At 37.8% G+C, this 14,795-nt stretch overlaps 1 protein-coding gene across 1 annotated transcript in view; it reads left to right on the top strand.

The window, feature by feature from the left end:
- EMP1 (epithelial membrane protein 1) overlaps window positions 1-322 on the top strand; it is a 29,008-nt gene extending 28,686 nt beyond the window's left edge. The window contains exon 5 of the mRNA XM_021001437.2: window positions 95-322. Within this exon, the coding sequence (XP_020857096.1) occupies window positions 95-252 (158 nt within the window). The 3' untranslated portion in view covers window positions 253-322. The remainder of the gene's footprint in view (window positions 1-94) is intronic.
- Window positions 323-14,795: the final 14,473 nt, after the last annotated feature.

Raw genomic sequence — 14,795 nt, 5'->3', positions numbered from 1 at the left:
TCTCTCTCTCTCTCTCTCTCTCTCTCTCTCTCTCTCTCTCTCTCTCTCTCTGTTTCTCTCTCTCTCTCTGTCTTCTCAACTCCTCTCCCTACAGGGCTATGCATTCTGATTGGAGCTTCCATCTACACTGATAAATATGGGAACAGGATTCAAGATTTTGATCACCATGGATATTCCTTTATTTTGGCTTGGATCTGCTTCTGCTTTAGCTTCATTATTGGTGTCCTCTATCTCGTCCTTAGAAAGAAATAAGGCTGTTGGAATTTTTCTGTGGGGTTTGGGGGAGGGGACTGGGAGGGGAAAGCTGTTGAAACTGGGAGGGAAGTGGGAGTTGCTCTGCTAGAAGAACCATAGGAAGGGTGGGGTGGGAGGATGGGGTGGGTATGGGAGGGGGAAGAACTAGACTGATCACTGAGACAAATCGCTACCACCACACACCCTACCCTCAAGAGAAAGCAGGCTGTGAGGAGAAGCTGCTCTGATCTTCCCTGGATTCCACAGGCCAGAGAGCTTCCCACAAACCACCAGAGTTGTTCTCCTGCTGTTCTAAACTCTGTTGGACTTGCCAGACATCATGCTATTGACTTCCTAGCATGGTGGAGAAGCAGTGAAGTTCTCACTTCTGAGGAATAAAGAAAGCCCTCAGAACTTTTTCACCAAGTTAAAATAGCGGTACAAGTTCCTGGCAATCACTATGGCGTTATTTTTTTGTGCTGAATGTGCTAAATCTGGAAAAAACCCCTCCCTTCCTACTCAGAGCAAAACATTGAAACCCCTGTTACAAAGCTGCCCTAAACCCAGCTGTTGGCAACCACCTGATAATCTCTGTTATGATTAGCCTGAGTAATCAGAAAAAGTAAGTCAGAGAAAGTGTGTTAGCACCTAGTTCATTCAATACCTGACACATAGGAAGTGTTAATAAATGATTGCAGATTGAGGCAGAGATTGCATGGGGAGGGCAAAGTAAGCAGTGAGGCTGGTTAGGAGGTTATAGAGAATAGAAGATGTCATACTCAAGAGGGACCTCAAAGGTCCTACAATGATCCATCCCCTCCACACAGAGCAGCTGATCAAAACGCACATTCACCCCACATGGAGGCCTCTCACCACTCAAGTTTGCTGGGCCCCTTGCCTAGATTCTGAGGCTAGGAGCTTCTGTAAAGCCGTTAATTGACTACAAAGTCTACAGTGAATATAACATGCAAGCTATGAGACCAAGGGATTGTCTCATAAAGAGTGCCAGGTCTCCGGAACTGTGCTTCTAGGATCTTTTTCTGATGCTGAACTCAATTTTTTAGTTGCCTGCATATGAACAGATATTTTTCCTACTTGCATGATGGGAGGACAGTAAACACAACTGTTTGTAATGCCCACATTAGGAACAACAATAGGAGTGTGGTCTAATTATCCAGACAAGGATATGCTAGCCCTGATTCCTTATATGATATTGGGGTATGTTACTTCATTTCTCTGAGGCTCAGATTCTCATATTTGAGGAGCCAGGATCTTAGATCTCTTTCTGGCTTTGGAGATCATCCAATCTGGCTTTATTATGCAGGAACCTGAGGCTCAAAGAATTTAGGATTGTCAAATGGTCAATAACCACCCCGATTCACCTTAGACTGGGGCTTCTTAATCCTTTTTTGTGTCATAGATCCCTTTGACAGTATGGTGAAGTCCAGGGACCCTACTCAGAATAATCCTAGTTTCATAATTGAAAGAAAAGTTAAATTTTATTTAGAGGTTAGTGAAAATAAAGATGAATTTTTCACCCCCTATCCAAGTTCAAAGATTCCTTAAAAACAATCCAAATACCTCTTGGGAGGTTAAGAACCTCTACCTTGTAGGGCAGTGAGGCTTAATTATTAGGAGAGCTAATTCAATTAAAGTTAAATTAAAGCAACAGAAAGGACCTTGGGTGAAAGGTGCTACTTAATTGTAAAGTATTATTATGTCATAGCTCAGTTATGAGAACAGATTGCTTGCTTCCTTACTTCCTATCAGAAAGCAGAACATTCCCCCAAGATAAGTAAAACTTTAGTTAATAGGTAAAGTTCTTTTTATGAAGTGACTCTTATGGTACCTGATCAGATCATAACTGAACTGCTCTGCTGCCATAGAGGCATTAATATACAGGATTGAGTTATTCTGTTCCTTCTGGTCAACTATCCATTGCTTTCCTCCCCTTGGTAGGCAGGGGGGAAAGTTGGGTTCTTAAAGGGACAGCCAGAGCAGCTATTTAAAGCCATCTCAGACCCTGGGTTTCTTTTCCTGATGTTTTCCCTCTCCATGTGAAGGGAACAGTCTTGGGGAGGAATTTCAGACATCTTTCCCTTCTAACTTAACCTCTACTCTCCCAATATCTCCTGTACTTTTTTCCCCCTGAATTGTTTGGGGTTGTTCTGCCATGATTGCTGATATTTATGTAAAAGTAGTATTACTAAGCAGTACTGGTGTATATTCTAGTTCTATGTATACGCTGGGGGCAGGGCACCAGATTACCTGAGGGTGGTGGCCAGGTTGGCTTGGAAAATTGTGGGCTGATAAATGTTTTAATGGACAAGAAAAGTTTAGGCAAGTAGTAAAAGGCTTTTATAACTTCCAAAACACTTATGCCATGAGTTAACCAAGATGATGTTTGTGTCACTTATAGAAGTCAAAATACGACTTGGAGTGAACATCATATTCCCCTCTTCTTTTTGTGTGACATTTCCTTCTCATGTAATTTGTATTACATTGATAGGCATGTCCTAGTACTGTACTTGGCTTTTTTTCATGGAATAAGATATTTCATATACAGTAATTGTAAATATTTTGATACAAATGTTTATAACTTTAAGGTTAAAAAATAGATTCTGATTCCTTTCACTGCATGAACTTTGTCTCTTCATTCTTTGAAAATGTTGGAAAGTGTGAATGACAGAAATATATAACCCTAGCTACCGGGTTGAAATTTACTTGGTGCTTGGTTGAGATATGAAAGGGAGAGCCCTGGGCTTTAATGTTACTGTGTTGCCTCAAAAAATATCCTTATGGAGCCTAAGCTATTCCTTGGTTATTAATCAGGCAATTTTAGAAGGTGGAATAAGTTTTAATTTATGGAATGTAATCAAGTTCAGGTGATTCTTGCTTTGAAAAAGATCTCCCATAAAAACTGAAACTTCCTAAACAGATACATTAGAATTGATTATCTGCTTTACAAATAAAACAGCCCTTTACTTGCCCAAGTGACTTACCACAAGCTTCCCTTGAAATAACTAGTTCCCATAGTGCATTCCAAGTATGAATTAATTTGCAAGTTTGATTGTACAAAATTTTTCAGGAACACATCTCATATATAAAATGATGGTGTTTTATTTTCCTACTGAGGAAAAAATAGCATTTATATCATAGACCAATAGTGAAGGGAAAGAATAAGCTGCTGTCATGTTTATATCAACAAAACTAATGTAATGAGACTGACTTCAATGCATATGAAATAGACTTCTATCTCTCAATACTCTTTGGAGACCTTTCCCTAGGGGTACACTGGTAAAAATTTAACACAGGGCTCCCAAAAAATAGGATGGATTTTGTCCCACTTTATCCACATTTTTAAGTTTAATATAATTATTGACACATTCTCTATAAATTTCTTAATTCTAGACAATAAACAAAACAATAATTCAACTCCTGATTTGTAGTGCTTGCCAATTTCTGAGCTCACACTGATTTAACAATAGGCTGTCCTAGTTGATTAGAACTGACTTCAGCCTACCTCTGCCTATGCTTCTTAGACATGTTTTCTCCTGGTCTTCACACACACAGCATCTCTGTCTCTCTCTCCCTGTCTCCCTCTCTCCCTGTCTCTCTCCTTTCTCTCTTATGCCCTCCCCTCCCTTTCTTGATCCCTTTATTACATCCAAGTCAAGAACTCTTCTCTTCATGATATCCTGGAATGTTCCTATTGAGCACCCCCTCACCCAGAGTCTATTTTCTTCAATATTCTCACCTATATAATATCCTATCTTCTCTCAGAGCCACAGGAAACAAAAGGTTGAAATAATCAGGCATTACTTAGAATGGAGAAATCCCAAGAGTTTCTGAGAGATTAGTACTACAGTTTTTCTTAATATTTACATATTTGATTTTACAAAGGGATGAATCTCAAAATCTCTAGGTTTACGGTTTCTTCGGGCAGTGAAATTCCTCCTCTAACAGGGACAGACTGCGTAAGACACCATAAAGTTATATAAATGGTTAGAAAGTGAGCAGATAAATGACAATGTTAGGAAATGCATTTGGAGAAAAATGCACCAAATTATTATACAAACAGGATGATCAACTTTAAATTATCAGTTATCACTGGGGAAGACCCTTTGGATGGCTGGTTGAAGAGTGTTTTTTGAAGACACTAGGCCAGTGGTTTTGGTAGCCTTTAAGGCTAAAAGCATTCTGGATATTATCAGGAAACTACTTAAACTCAATAGAAAGTTCTTTCTTTTAGTCTTCTCCCTCACCAAATCTATAAATTCTAGAACTCAGGGATACTCTTTGAGGTAAGAAAAAAGTAAATTTAGGACCCAAAAAGGGCAATATTACTTGACAAAGCTGGTAGTAAGATTACTGAACTCAATATCACCACAGGTAACACAGACTGAAAAAATTAGTTTTTCTAAGAAGTTTCAACTAAGTTATAATCATGGAATTGTCAGAGATTTAAGGAACAATAAAGATCACTCAGACATTGATAAAGAATTACTGGAGCAAAGTAGGATATTTTGTGCCATTTGTCAGGTTGAAGAACAACACTTTTCTATAACAGGTCCCTTGATAGTATGTCACAGACAGTTCTGGGCTGAACAGGTCAAAAGGATGACATAATATGGCGAATTTCATATTCTTATAATATGCCTACACCTAACTTCCTAGAGTTCTAGAGATTTCAACAGATCATAAAGTCAGATGAGAGATAGAAATCTATGTGTTATAAGCAAAGAACTCTAAACAGAGAGTGATAAAGTAGGGGGAAAAAACAACCCACAGGAAGAGGTGGGTCTCAACTTATAAACAAGTTGCATTCCATAAATTCAATGATCAGTGATATGTTTATATGAGAAAATTAATTTTAAATTCAAAACTGTTTTTCCAATCTAGTTCACAATTTTTATTTTGTGTGTAGCGTGACTGAAATAATAGTGCTCTTCAACCATTTACACTCATTGCTGCAAAGGATCCCTGGAAGGGAGGGTCAGCAAATGTCTTCTTCTGTCTCTAGTATCCTCCTGATTGCCATATCTTTGGCATTCCCCAAATGGCCATCAGTGAAATCAATGGAAAGAGAGGATCTATGAAGGCACCATCGCAATTATATTCTAATTAGAACATTGCTACTGATTCCTGTCTCATAGTCACTTACTGTATCTGTGGAATACTTCAGAATATGTTTGTTGGTGGGAACCATGAGATTGGTCAAGGAAGGGAGGGGTTAATAAAAGGACAGGAGAGACTGATATCCATGAGTAGGCAGCCATGAGGACAGAGAGCTGTAGGAACCAGTTAGGAGGGGATGGGACCTAGAAAGCAAATGTGGGAATTAGGGGATCGCAAAGAAGGCAGAATGAGAAAAAAGTTGAGAGTAAGCAAGGGATAAAGGAACAAGGAACCCTTTATAGACTTTAGTTTCCTCATGTGTAAAATGAGGGAATTGGAACGAATTATATCAATGGTCCTTTCTAGATCTTCCATTCTGTTTTCTGTTCTATTTAGCCTACTTGGTATTCCTTCTTCCCTGTTCCTACAATGGATGAATGAATAAATGAAAAAGAATGCATTAAGAACTTGCTGTTGTCTAGCACTGGGGATACAAAAGTAGAGACCATTTCTGTCCTCCAGGTGCTTACAATCTAATAAGGGTGTGATAATACACATATTGGAATAGTGGCTAGGGAAGGGTGCTTTGATTCAGGAAAGTTAGAGGGATGGTGAGGGGAGCCACAGGAGAGTATACTGGCACATCTTTTCCAGGAAAAATGGTAGAATTGATTTGTTCATGGTTCCAGAACTGGAAAGGGAGAGTGGTAAGTGCTCAAGGGCAAGTAGCTAGTGAGTCTGGGCAGTAGAAGTGAGGTGGAGCATAGACAGGACCTGACTGAAATACTAGGCCAGGTGAGGTAGCCATCAATCAAGACAGCAGGACCTTGGGGTAGATATTCTAGAGATAAAAGGGTTAAAAACATCCAGGGCACATTTTCTGGTCCAGTCAGAGAAGCTGGGGGAAGATGGCTACAGAGTAGGGATTGTTGAGTAAAGCATAACTGGATCTAAAATTCCAACATGACATCAATTCTACCACTCTCTAATCCCTGCCAAACCCCTTCCACCCCCCCTACCACATTGTTAACAAATTTCCTTTATCCTTGAACTCTTCCTCTTATACCACTTCCAATTTTTGGGCATGACTTGAAACCTTGTTTGCCCCTGAAGATACCATATCCCTTGCTGCCCTCTCCAATGTTAGGCTTCCTTTAATGCCCTCTTACTCACAGGGTCAAGGAGATAGGTTAATATGCTTCTTTCTCACGATTACCTCTTTGAAGCCATTGCTCTCCTGTGAGCATTTGACAACTTCTTATTTAAAATTCATGCCATTCAATTATATTACCCCATCGAGATTTGTTGTTGTTTTCATTTACAAATATCAAGCCATTCTCCCACCTTCCCCAATGACTTCAGCACCTGAATCTCAGCCTTCCTGTCCAGTCTAAATTCTGTCATTATTCAATGTAATTTCAATATTCATCATGATGACCCTTCACATGCCGCAGTCTCCTTATTGACTAACCATCTCAGTTCCCATGAACTCCATCTCTACTCTGCCTCAGTCACCTATGAGGTATAAATTGCCTAGATCAGAAGTGTCAAATAGTGGCCCAATGCAGAAGGCAAAACTGAACCATATTAAAATGGAATTGGTTAATATTTAACAAAATAAATAAAAATGCAATTGAATACAGATAATGTTAATATATGGTTTTCTAAGTCCATTATGCAGCCATGGGGATCCTTATATATGGTTTAGTAGCTTTCATTTTTAGTTTGACACCACTGGCTTAGGTCACATTATCACCCAAATTCTTCCACTTCCAAGATGCTGGATTATGAAATTCCCCTTTCTGATCACCTTTTTTTCCCTTTGCCTTATCCATACAAACCTGCTCTTCACTCTGCCTCTGATATCAGTCCCTTGATCTTTCTCTATTATCTTAATTCAGTGTGCCTACTCTGCTTTCACTTTCTCCTTTCAAAATTGTAATTATATAGTCAGTAATTTCAATAAGACACGTCCCTGTACCCTTGAATTCTTTACTCCTTTGCCCTTCTCACATTCCTTCTTTACTAATCCATAATTCTGACATACTCTCACAATCTCCCATCTTTGTTTCTACTCCCAAGTAACTGAGTACAGCTTGGGGAAATCACAGAATCAAACTGACAGAGCCCATTACAAATTCCACTTCAATGGGCCATAGTTGCTAAATGGAAATTCTTTTACTCGTTTTTAATTCTGATTGATACAGTATGATATTATTCTAAACCTCTTTTGTCAGGCTTCCAATTCCACCTTTTACCCACTGAACTTCAGCAAAACATATCAATCCATCAATAAGCATTTATTAAATGCTTACCATACAAAGTGCTAGGGATTTTTTTTAAAAGAGGAAAACAATTCATTCTTTCAACTTGTACAACTTGTACATATATATGTGTGTATACACACATACACATAATGTGTATACACACACACAAGATATGTACACAAAGCAGATATGAGATCACTTTAGAGGCGAAGGTACTTTTAGCCAACGGACTTGGGGAGACCCCCTTCAGAAAGGCTGGTGAGCTGAATCTTGAAGTAAATCAGGGATTCCAAGTGGTGGAAAATACAATCACAGCATTCCAGGCAAGGGGAAACACTTAACATAAAGATTTGGAGATAGGAGAAGGAATGGCATGTCACATGTCATATAGGAATAACAGCAATTAGGTTAGTGTGGCTATACCTTAGAGTTTGTAGAGGGTAGTAATGTATAAGAAGACTGAAAAAATAGAAAGGACAGATATGGGGAAGAGATTTCAATGCCAAATAAAGGACTTTATGTTTTATCTGAGAGAGTCAATAGGGTTTGTTAAGGAGGTGACATTCAGAACTGTGCTTTAGAGAAGTCTTTTGACAATCTTTGACATCCCTTGACTGCCTGGAGAATAGTGACATCGAAATATTGTATCCCCAAAGTCTAGAAGCCTAGATCAGCAATAAAATGCATTACTGAGTCCCAGGAGAGGCATCAAGATCCCCTGTCTTACATGCCCAAGTAAGAGTTGGGGGTTATGATTCAGGGGAGTCCAGAAGCACAGTAGAAATCACTGATTATTGAGAAGATTAAAACCATCCATTTTGAGCTCCATCATTTTCTATATTCCATCATATACCTAAACATTTCTGGGTGTTCTCACCTATCCTCTTTTGGCTGTAGTCAGCCTTTTCAGTAAGTCTAAGCTAATCATTCTACCTGTGTTCTCCACCCCAACTCTGGACCCTCAGAGAATAAGATTTAATATTTCATTACAGACTGCTAAACAACCCATTGCCTGGTGTAATAAGACTAGACAAAAACTAAATGTGATTAGAAGTGGCAAAAAAGAATCACATAGATTGTAATTACACAATCTTAAAATCTTTCCAGCACAAGAAGTTTCAGTGACTTTATTTTCTTCATAATAAATTACAAACTCCTTTCTTTTGCATTTCAAACTCTTTATAATCTGGCTTCAAACTATCTTTCCAAAAATTTCACATTATTTCTGCTCATGCATTCTATGATCCAGCCAAATTGGCCTGCTTGCTGATCCCCATCCACAATAATCCCCATCCTAATGTTCTGCCTTTTGGAATCCAGAGCTCCATTCAAACTTCATTTTGCATCCTACACGACACTATTCTTCAGCATCCAATTATTAATGATTTCTCCAATCCCAGCAGAATATGTCAAAGGCAGGCACTATTTTAATTTTTAAAATGTTGTATTCCCTAGCACTGGCAAATAGTAGGTGCTAAATGCCAGTTGATCTGAATTAAGAAGCAGTAGGGGATATTTATGAAAGTAGTTATATAGGTACATTATTGTTATATATAACCTATGGTCCAAGAAGCCTCCTAGACTTTGTACTAACATGGATTATGTCTTATCCTGATGACCTAATCCCAAGAACATTGTTATCTCTCTTTGGCTCATTGCCTCTACCTGGAGTTGTTTAGGAATACATAGTATTCTTAAAGTGTGATTTGTATATAGGTTTCCTAAATGTGTGTGAAAGGGTCCCTGGTACCTGTTCATGTAATCAAGGTACAGTACGGGTACCAGGTTTGTGACAACCTTTATTTCATCCCATAGAAAGGGCAAATGTTACAAAGGAGCCATAGGAGCACATAAACAAATACCAAAATTACACCTTCCCATCAGGAACTGAACTTGGAGTTGTTATTAGAGCGACACCTCGACATTCCAGTGAAATCATATTCTCCCACAGGGTCATAAATGGTGTCTTCCAGACTCACAGTGCCACCCTGTGGCTTCCTTAGACTTTCTTCATGAAGTAAACATACTTTGGGGGTTGCTGAACAAATGATCTCCTTCCCATAGGACTTCCATTACTTGAAAACTCGCTAGCTTTTCTCTCCAAGTACAGGGCTGCACAGGAACATTGCAAATAAGCCCTTTTCTTTTCTGCAAGTATTATTCTGTATCAGAAAATCATTTCCTCTTTTGAAAACCTGGGAACTCCAGAACTTGAGAACTAAGGATCTTGGAACTGAGTGGGGACACACACATCTATGTCTTCTATGGCCATCTGCAGGAAATCTCTTGATGTCCAAGTTGCTGCCATTGGTTAAGCTCAGAAAGTGTCTGCTCAGGATTTCACCTTTCAGGCCACGTGCAAGCACATAACTGCAACAAGTTGCCACACTCCAGGAGTCCTGGTGAGGAAAAAGAAGAAATGCATTCCCTTTATCTGCATAAGACATAAATGGGGAAAGGGAAGAGGGAGTCTTGAGGGGATGCAAGGATCCTGCTTTTCTAGGTCATGAAGATTTTCAGTCAGACAATCATCAAGAACTACTTCCAGTCTATGAAACCCAATGAGGAACCGTGGCTATGCTTGTGTTCTTTTAGGAGGTGTCCCTCTGTTGCCTTTAAACAATAAGCCACACTTTGTAATCTCCTGAAATTAATTATGGATCTCCATAAATTGATCATCAACTCTAGTGTATCACTATTATTTATTTATTTCAAAGACCTGACTAAATTGTAGTCTGTAAGAGAGAATGCCCATTTGAAAGCACTCCAATCAAACCTCAGTTACTGGTGACTCTTCTTTCTTCTTTACTCTTTCCATCCAGCTCTAATTGCCATATGCAGCTAATTCTACTTTCGCATTAAAATTAAAAAAAAAATCTCTCTTCCAGTCCCCTGCAAGTACAAGTGCCTTGTACAAGCTCTTTCACTTGGTCTATTGAAAAAGCCTCTTTTTGGTAAAAGCAGTAGCTTCATTGTGTAGGTTAGATTTTCCATCCACTAAGAGTCAGGAAAGCTATCCTTGAGACTTGGCTGGTCCAGGGAGCTGGGATTTAAGCCACAGAATGGCTTCCTGCCATAAAGGGCTAGCCCATTAGGAGTCAATGCTCCTCAGACTTGGTGGATGGTCCACATCTAACACATCCTGCTGACTGGTTGTGTTTTTGTATGGAGACAAAAAGGACCTTTGTCTATTGAAACCAGTGATATATCCTTGCTTAGTATTCTTTCCACATTATAGTTAAGTGACCCTCCTTTTGTTAACTGTTAAATGGTCTATGAGTGTTACATTTTGTCTTAATTTAAATCAAAAGCATCAGACCAACCTGAATCAGGTTTAGCCTATAATAGCTTCCCAACTAGTTTCCCTGCTCCTAGTCTCTTCCCTTTTTGATCTATTTTCCACATAGCTGGCAAAATCATCACTCTGATGATCATGTCATTCCTTTCCTGAAGAAGCTTCAGTGGGCTCCCTATTGTCTCTAGGATTAAAAAAAAATTAGCCTGTAATTTTCAGTCTGACATTTAAGGTCTTCCACAGTTTGGTTCCAACTTATCTTTCCAGCCTTATTTCATATTACTCTCCTTTACATATACTATGTTCCAGTGAAACTTGTCCTGTTCTTTCTTATTTCCATTTGTGAAAGTCATCTTCTATACCTAACATATACTTTCTGTACCTAACAGATACCTAATATAACATATTCATCTACTGAAATTTTTCTTTTCCATTTTATATGCATCCTAATAAAAACTATATATGATATTTTATTTAAACAACTGAATCTAATATTACCAATTTGAGGTTTAGTGTTGATGCCTTGATAGCAAATTTTTAAAGAAAACAAATTTTAAGTTATGATTTACTAAACTACCCTCTTCACTGATCCTTAACTGTTCCTAAACTTTTAATTAATCTAAATCTAGCTTTATCTCCAGAATTCATTAGAGTATTTCTTTCAAATTACTCTGAACTCTTATCCTGGAGGCACACTTCTGACAAAGATAATCTATATTTCAATAATGTTAAGTCAGTTTGATGTCAAAAGTTATTGTTTAGTTTAAGCCATTTGAAATAATTAAGAGGACAGGATTCTTTTTAACTCAGCCACCAAGGTATTTTCTGACTCCCTTGCATCTTTGAATATGCATGAAGTAAGACTAAAGGAAAGGTTTGAACAGCTTCAGTGAAACCGTGCATGCACATTATGCCATTTTATCTTTTAATCACACTCATCTATCATATCATTATCATTTAATCACTCTTATAATCACACACTGATTTTTTTAACCCACCAAATTGTCTGCTTCTCTCAGCCCTGGAGCAACTCTTAAGTCCCTAGAGTTCCAACACAAGAAATATAAGCCCTAAGAATTCTGGATCAGCCTGGAGCATCCATTGCCTGCTTATTCAAGTCCTGAAGATCTGCCAGCAGTGTTCACTCTAGATTAATTTTCTACCTTTCTTTCCACCAAATCAAAGTTGCTCTAGGACAATCCTGTGGAGTTCCCATCAAACACTAAATTCACAGGGTAACCTGGGTTGAGAAGGTCTGGAACTGACAGGAAGTTAGACTTATCTACCCTATCCAAATCACATACCAAGCCTAACAAAATGACATTAAAAATCCATGGATTAAAACAGACATGTGAAGGCAACTCACTTAGAGTAAGCCCATTTAACATTTGTTTGAATCTGCATTACTCTTCCCTTCTAAATTTTACTTAAATATTTTTTTAAGTTTAAGTTTATACTTTAATATAAGCTTGTACCTTTTTTCTCCCTTTAGTGAATTTAATAGTTACTCTGTAGCCCAACTAGGATTTTTTCCCTTCAAAGAAAATGAAAAGTGACATATCAGGAAGAAATTAATGCCTTTTCCTAAATTTCGTCTTCAAACTTATAAAATGTCTACCTTTAAAAATGTGATTTAAAAATGCTTACTTTTGTCCAAATTCTTCCTACTCCATAAACATTCTTTTTTAGGCAATCTATTCTTTTTTATCCCTAAATTTTTAATTTTGAATGTTTTTTTTGACAGATAGTTTCACTATTAGCATCTGCTGGCAGTTTGGATACAGATAATACTGGCTTCATGCTAAATATTTAACATTGCTATAGAAACAAAACACCCACATGATACCAAGATGCATCAAAGACTGAGATCTATTACATTATTATGTTAATTGCCAGTCACCATCTTTTAAAAGTCACATGGAGAATTAGAAGTCCTGTAAAGAAGAACAACAAAATGATTAAAGAGATGGAAAACAGGACCTACAATGAAAGGTTAAAAGAATTGTGATTGGTAGCCAACAGAAGAAAAGATTGAGGAGTGACCTGATACTCTCATTAAAGTGTATCAAAGTACTTTATGATTGGAATGCTTTCTATGTCTTCAGAGGACCAATCAGGAAGAAAATAGTTTTGAATTCCACTAGAAACTGATCACAAAGTTTAGTGTCAGAAAGGATTTTAATAATCACCTAATCTCATGACTTTTTACAAAGGCCGAAACCAAGGTCTGAGACCTTGGCCAAGTTCATTTAGACAGCAAATAACAGAAGTAGGATTTGAACCCAGGTCCTCTTTCTCCAAATCCAGTGCTCTTTATACTTTTCTAAGAATCACATTATGAAATGGTAACAACTGACACTAGTTCCATCTTTTAGCTAGGGTTCATGACACCATTTCAAGTTGCAAGGATGATAGCTGGCTGAACTCTCCTTTTTTTTTTTTTCATTTTCTGTAATTGCTTTAGTTAACTCCACAAGAGTTATACTGAGTCATAGTATATTAGAGCTGGAAAGGAATTTAGTGTGTGTCTAGTCTGCCTCCAAATTTTTGTAAGAATTTCATATAGCACTATTGATACACTTCATAAAGTCCTAATCTGATGCCTCATCATGACATGGAGGTTACTGTGGATTTTTGAAGGTGATATTTACTCTATCAGGTTCCATTAATTCTGGAAAGGTTTTGACTATATTCCTGGCAACAGTTCACATTGTCAAAAGGCCAACTTAGCAATGGGAAGGCCAGTTGATTGGCTGCATAATGATAAATTCTCTTTCCATGGCAACCAGTGAAGCAAAGAAAACCAAAATGCATGCCTCAGTCATTTGTGGCTCCCTTCTGCTTCCATATTATGGTGGTGAAATGGCAAAGAAAGACACAGAAAATGCTAAGATCTGACTAGGCAGATGGTAATTTTTAGAAACATGGTGCAGGGGAAAAAACTTTGGAGTTGGAACTTTGACACCCACTATTTGTGTGACCTTGGGCCTCACAGGACCCAAGAGAACTTAACCTCTTTGGATCAGAGTTTCCTCATCTATCAAAAGGGATTGCATCTATCAAAAGGGATTGTATTAAATGGTCTTTTAGATTCTGTCTGGCTCTAAATCTCTACCCCTATGACTGTTATCTACCCATATGTATTCTTTATGTGAGATTGTGGCCTAATGATCAACTAATCACCATACTACTGGAAAAACTAACCTAAATTAACATTAGTAGCTTTCCTATGAATGAGACCAAAAGCTAAAAGTAAATTGTAGCTGAAAGGAAACATGCGTGATTTGTGGATTTTCTTTGCAGAGAAAAAAAGGAGTTAGGGGAGTCAGTTTCATTGTAACCCCAAATTAACAAGAAATACCATTTTATGGGATACTTGGTCATCTCATCTTGATGTGTTCATGATGATATAAGCAAAAAACTCCACTGGTTTATTTAAGGTTTATACATCAACATCTGTTGCAAAGGAGGAAGGAGATTAAATTGCATGAAGAACTTGGTGAAATCTTCCAAACCAATCAATATATACTTTGATACTTGGTGTGTTTGATGTGAAGAAATGTAAAAGGGAAGGCAGTGAATAATAGCAAAATGAAAAATAACAATAATGTTGGAAAATAAGACTCTGGGTTGAAAAGTCAAAGGTTTGTACACTTTGCAGAAGCTTAATGCTAATATATTACTAACGCTTTCAAATCTCTCTCTCTGTCTCTGTGTCTGTCTGTCTGTCTCTCTCACACACACAACTGACTTTATCTTAATAAATAAGAAATAATTGCTTACTGATATAGATGTTGTATTGAAATCAGTTATCCATGCATAATCAGGCTATCAAAGAGAGCAAAAAAAAATCACATCAGAAGAAAGGTTAAATATATGAT

The sequence above is a fragment of the Phascolarctos cinereus genome, unplaced genomic scaffold (genome assembly GCF_003287225.1).
Source record: "Phascolarctos cinereus isolate Bilbo 61053 unplaced genomic scaffold, phaCin_HiC Scaffold_1;HRSCAF=81, whole genome shotgun sequence".
Classification (NCBI taxonomy): Eukaryota; Metazoa; Chordata; class Mammalia; order Diprotodontia; family Phascolarctidae; genus Phascolarctos; species Phascolarctos cinereus.
This window is presented reverse-complemented; position numbering and strand designations above follow the sequence as displayed.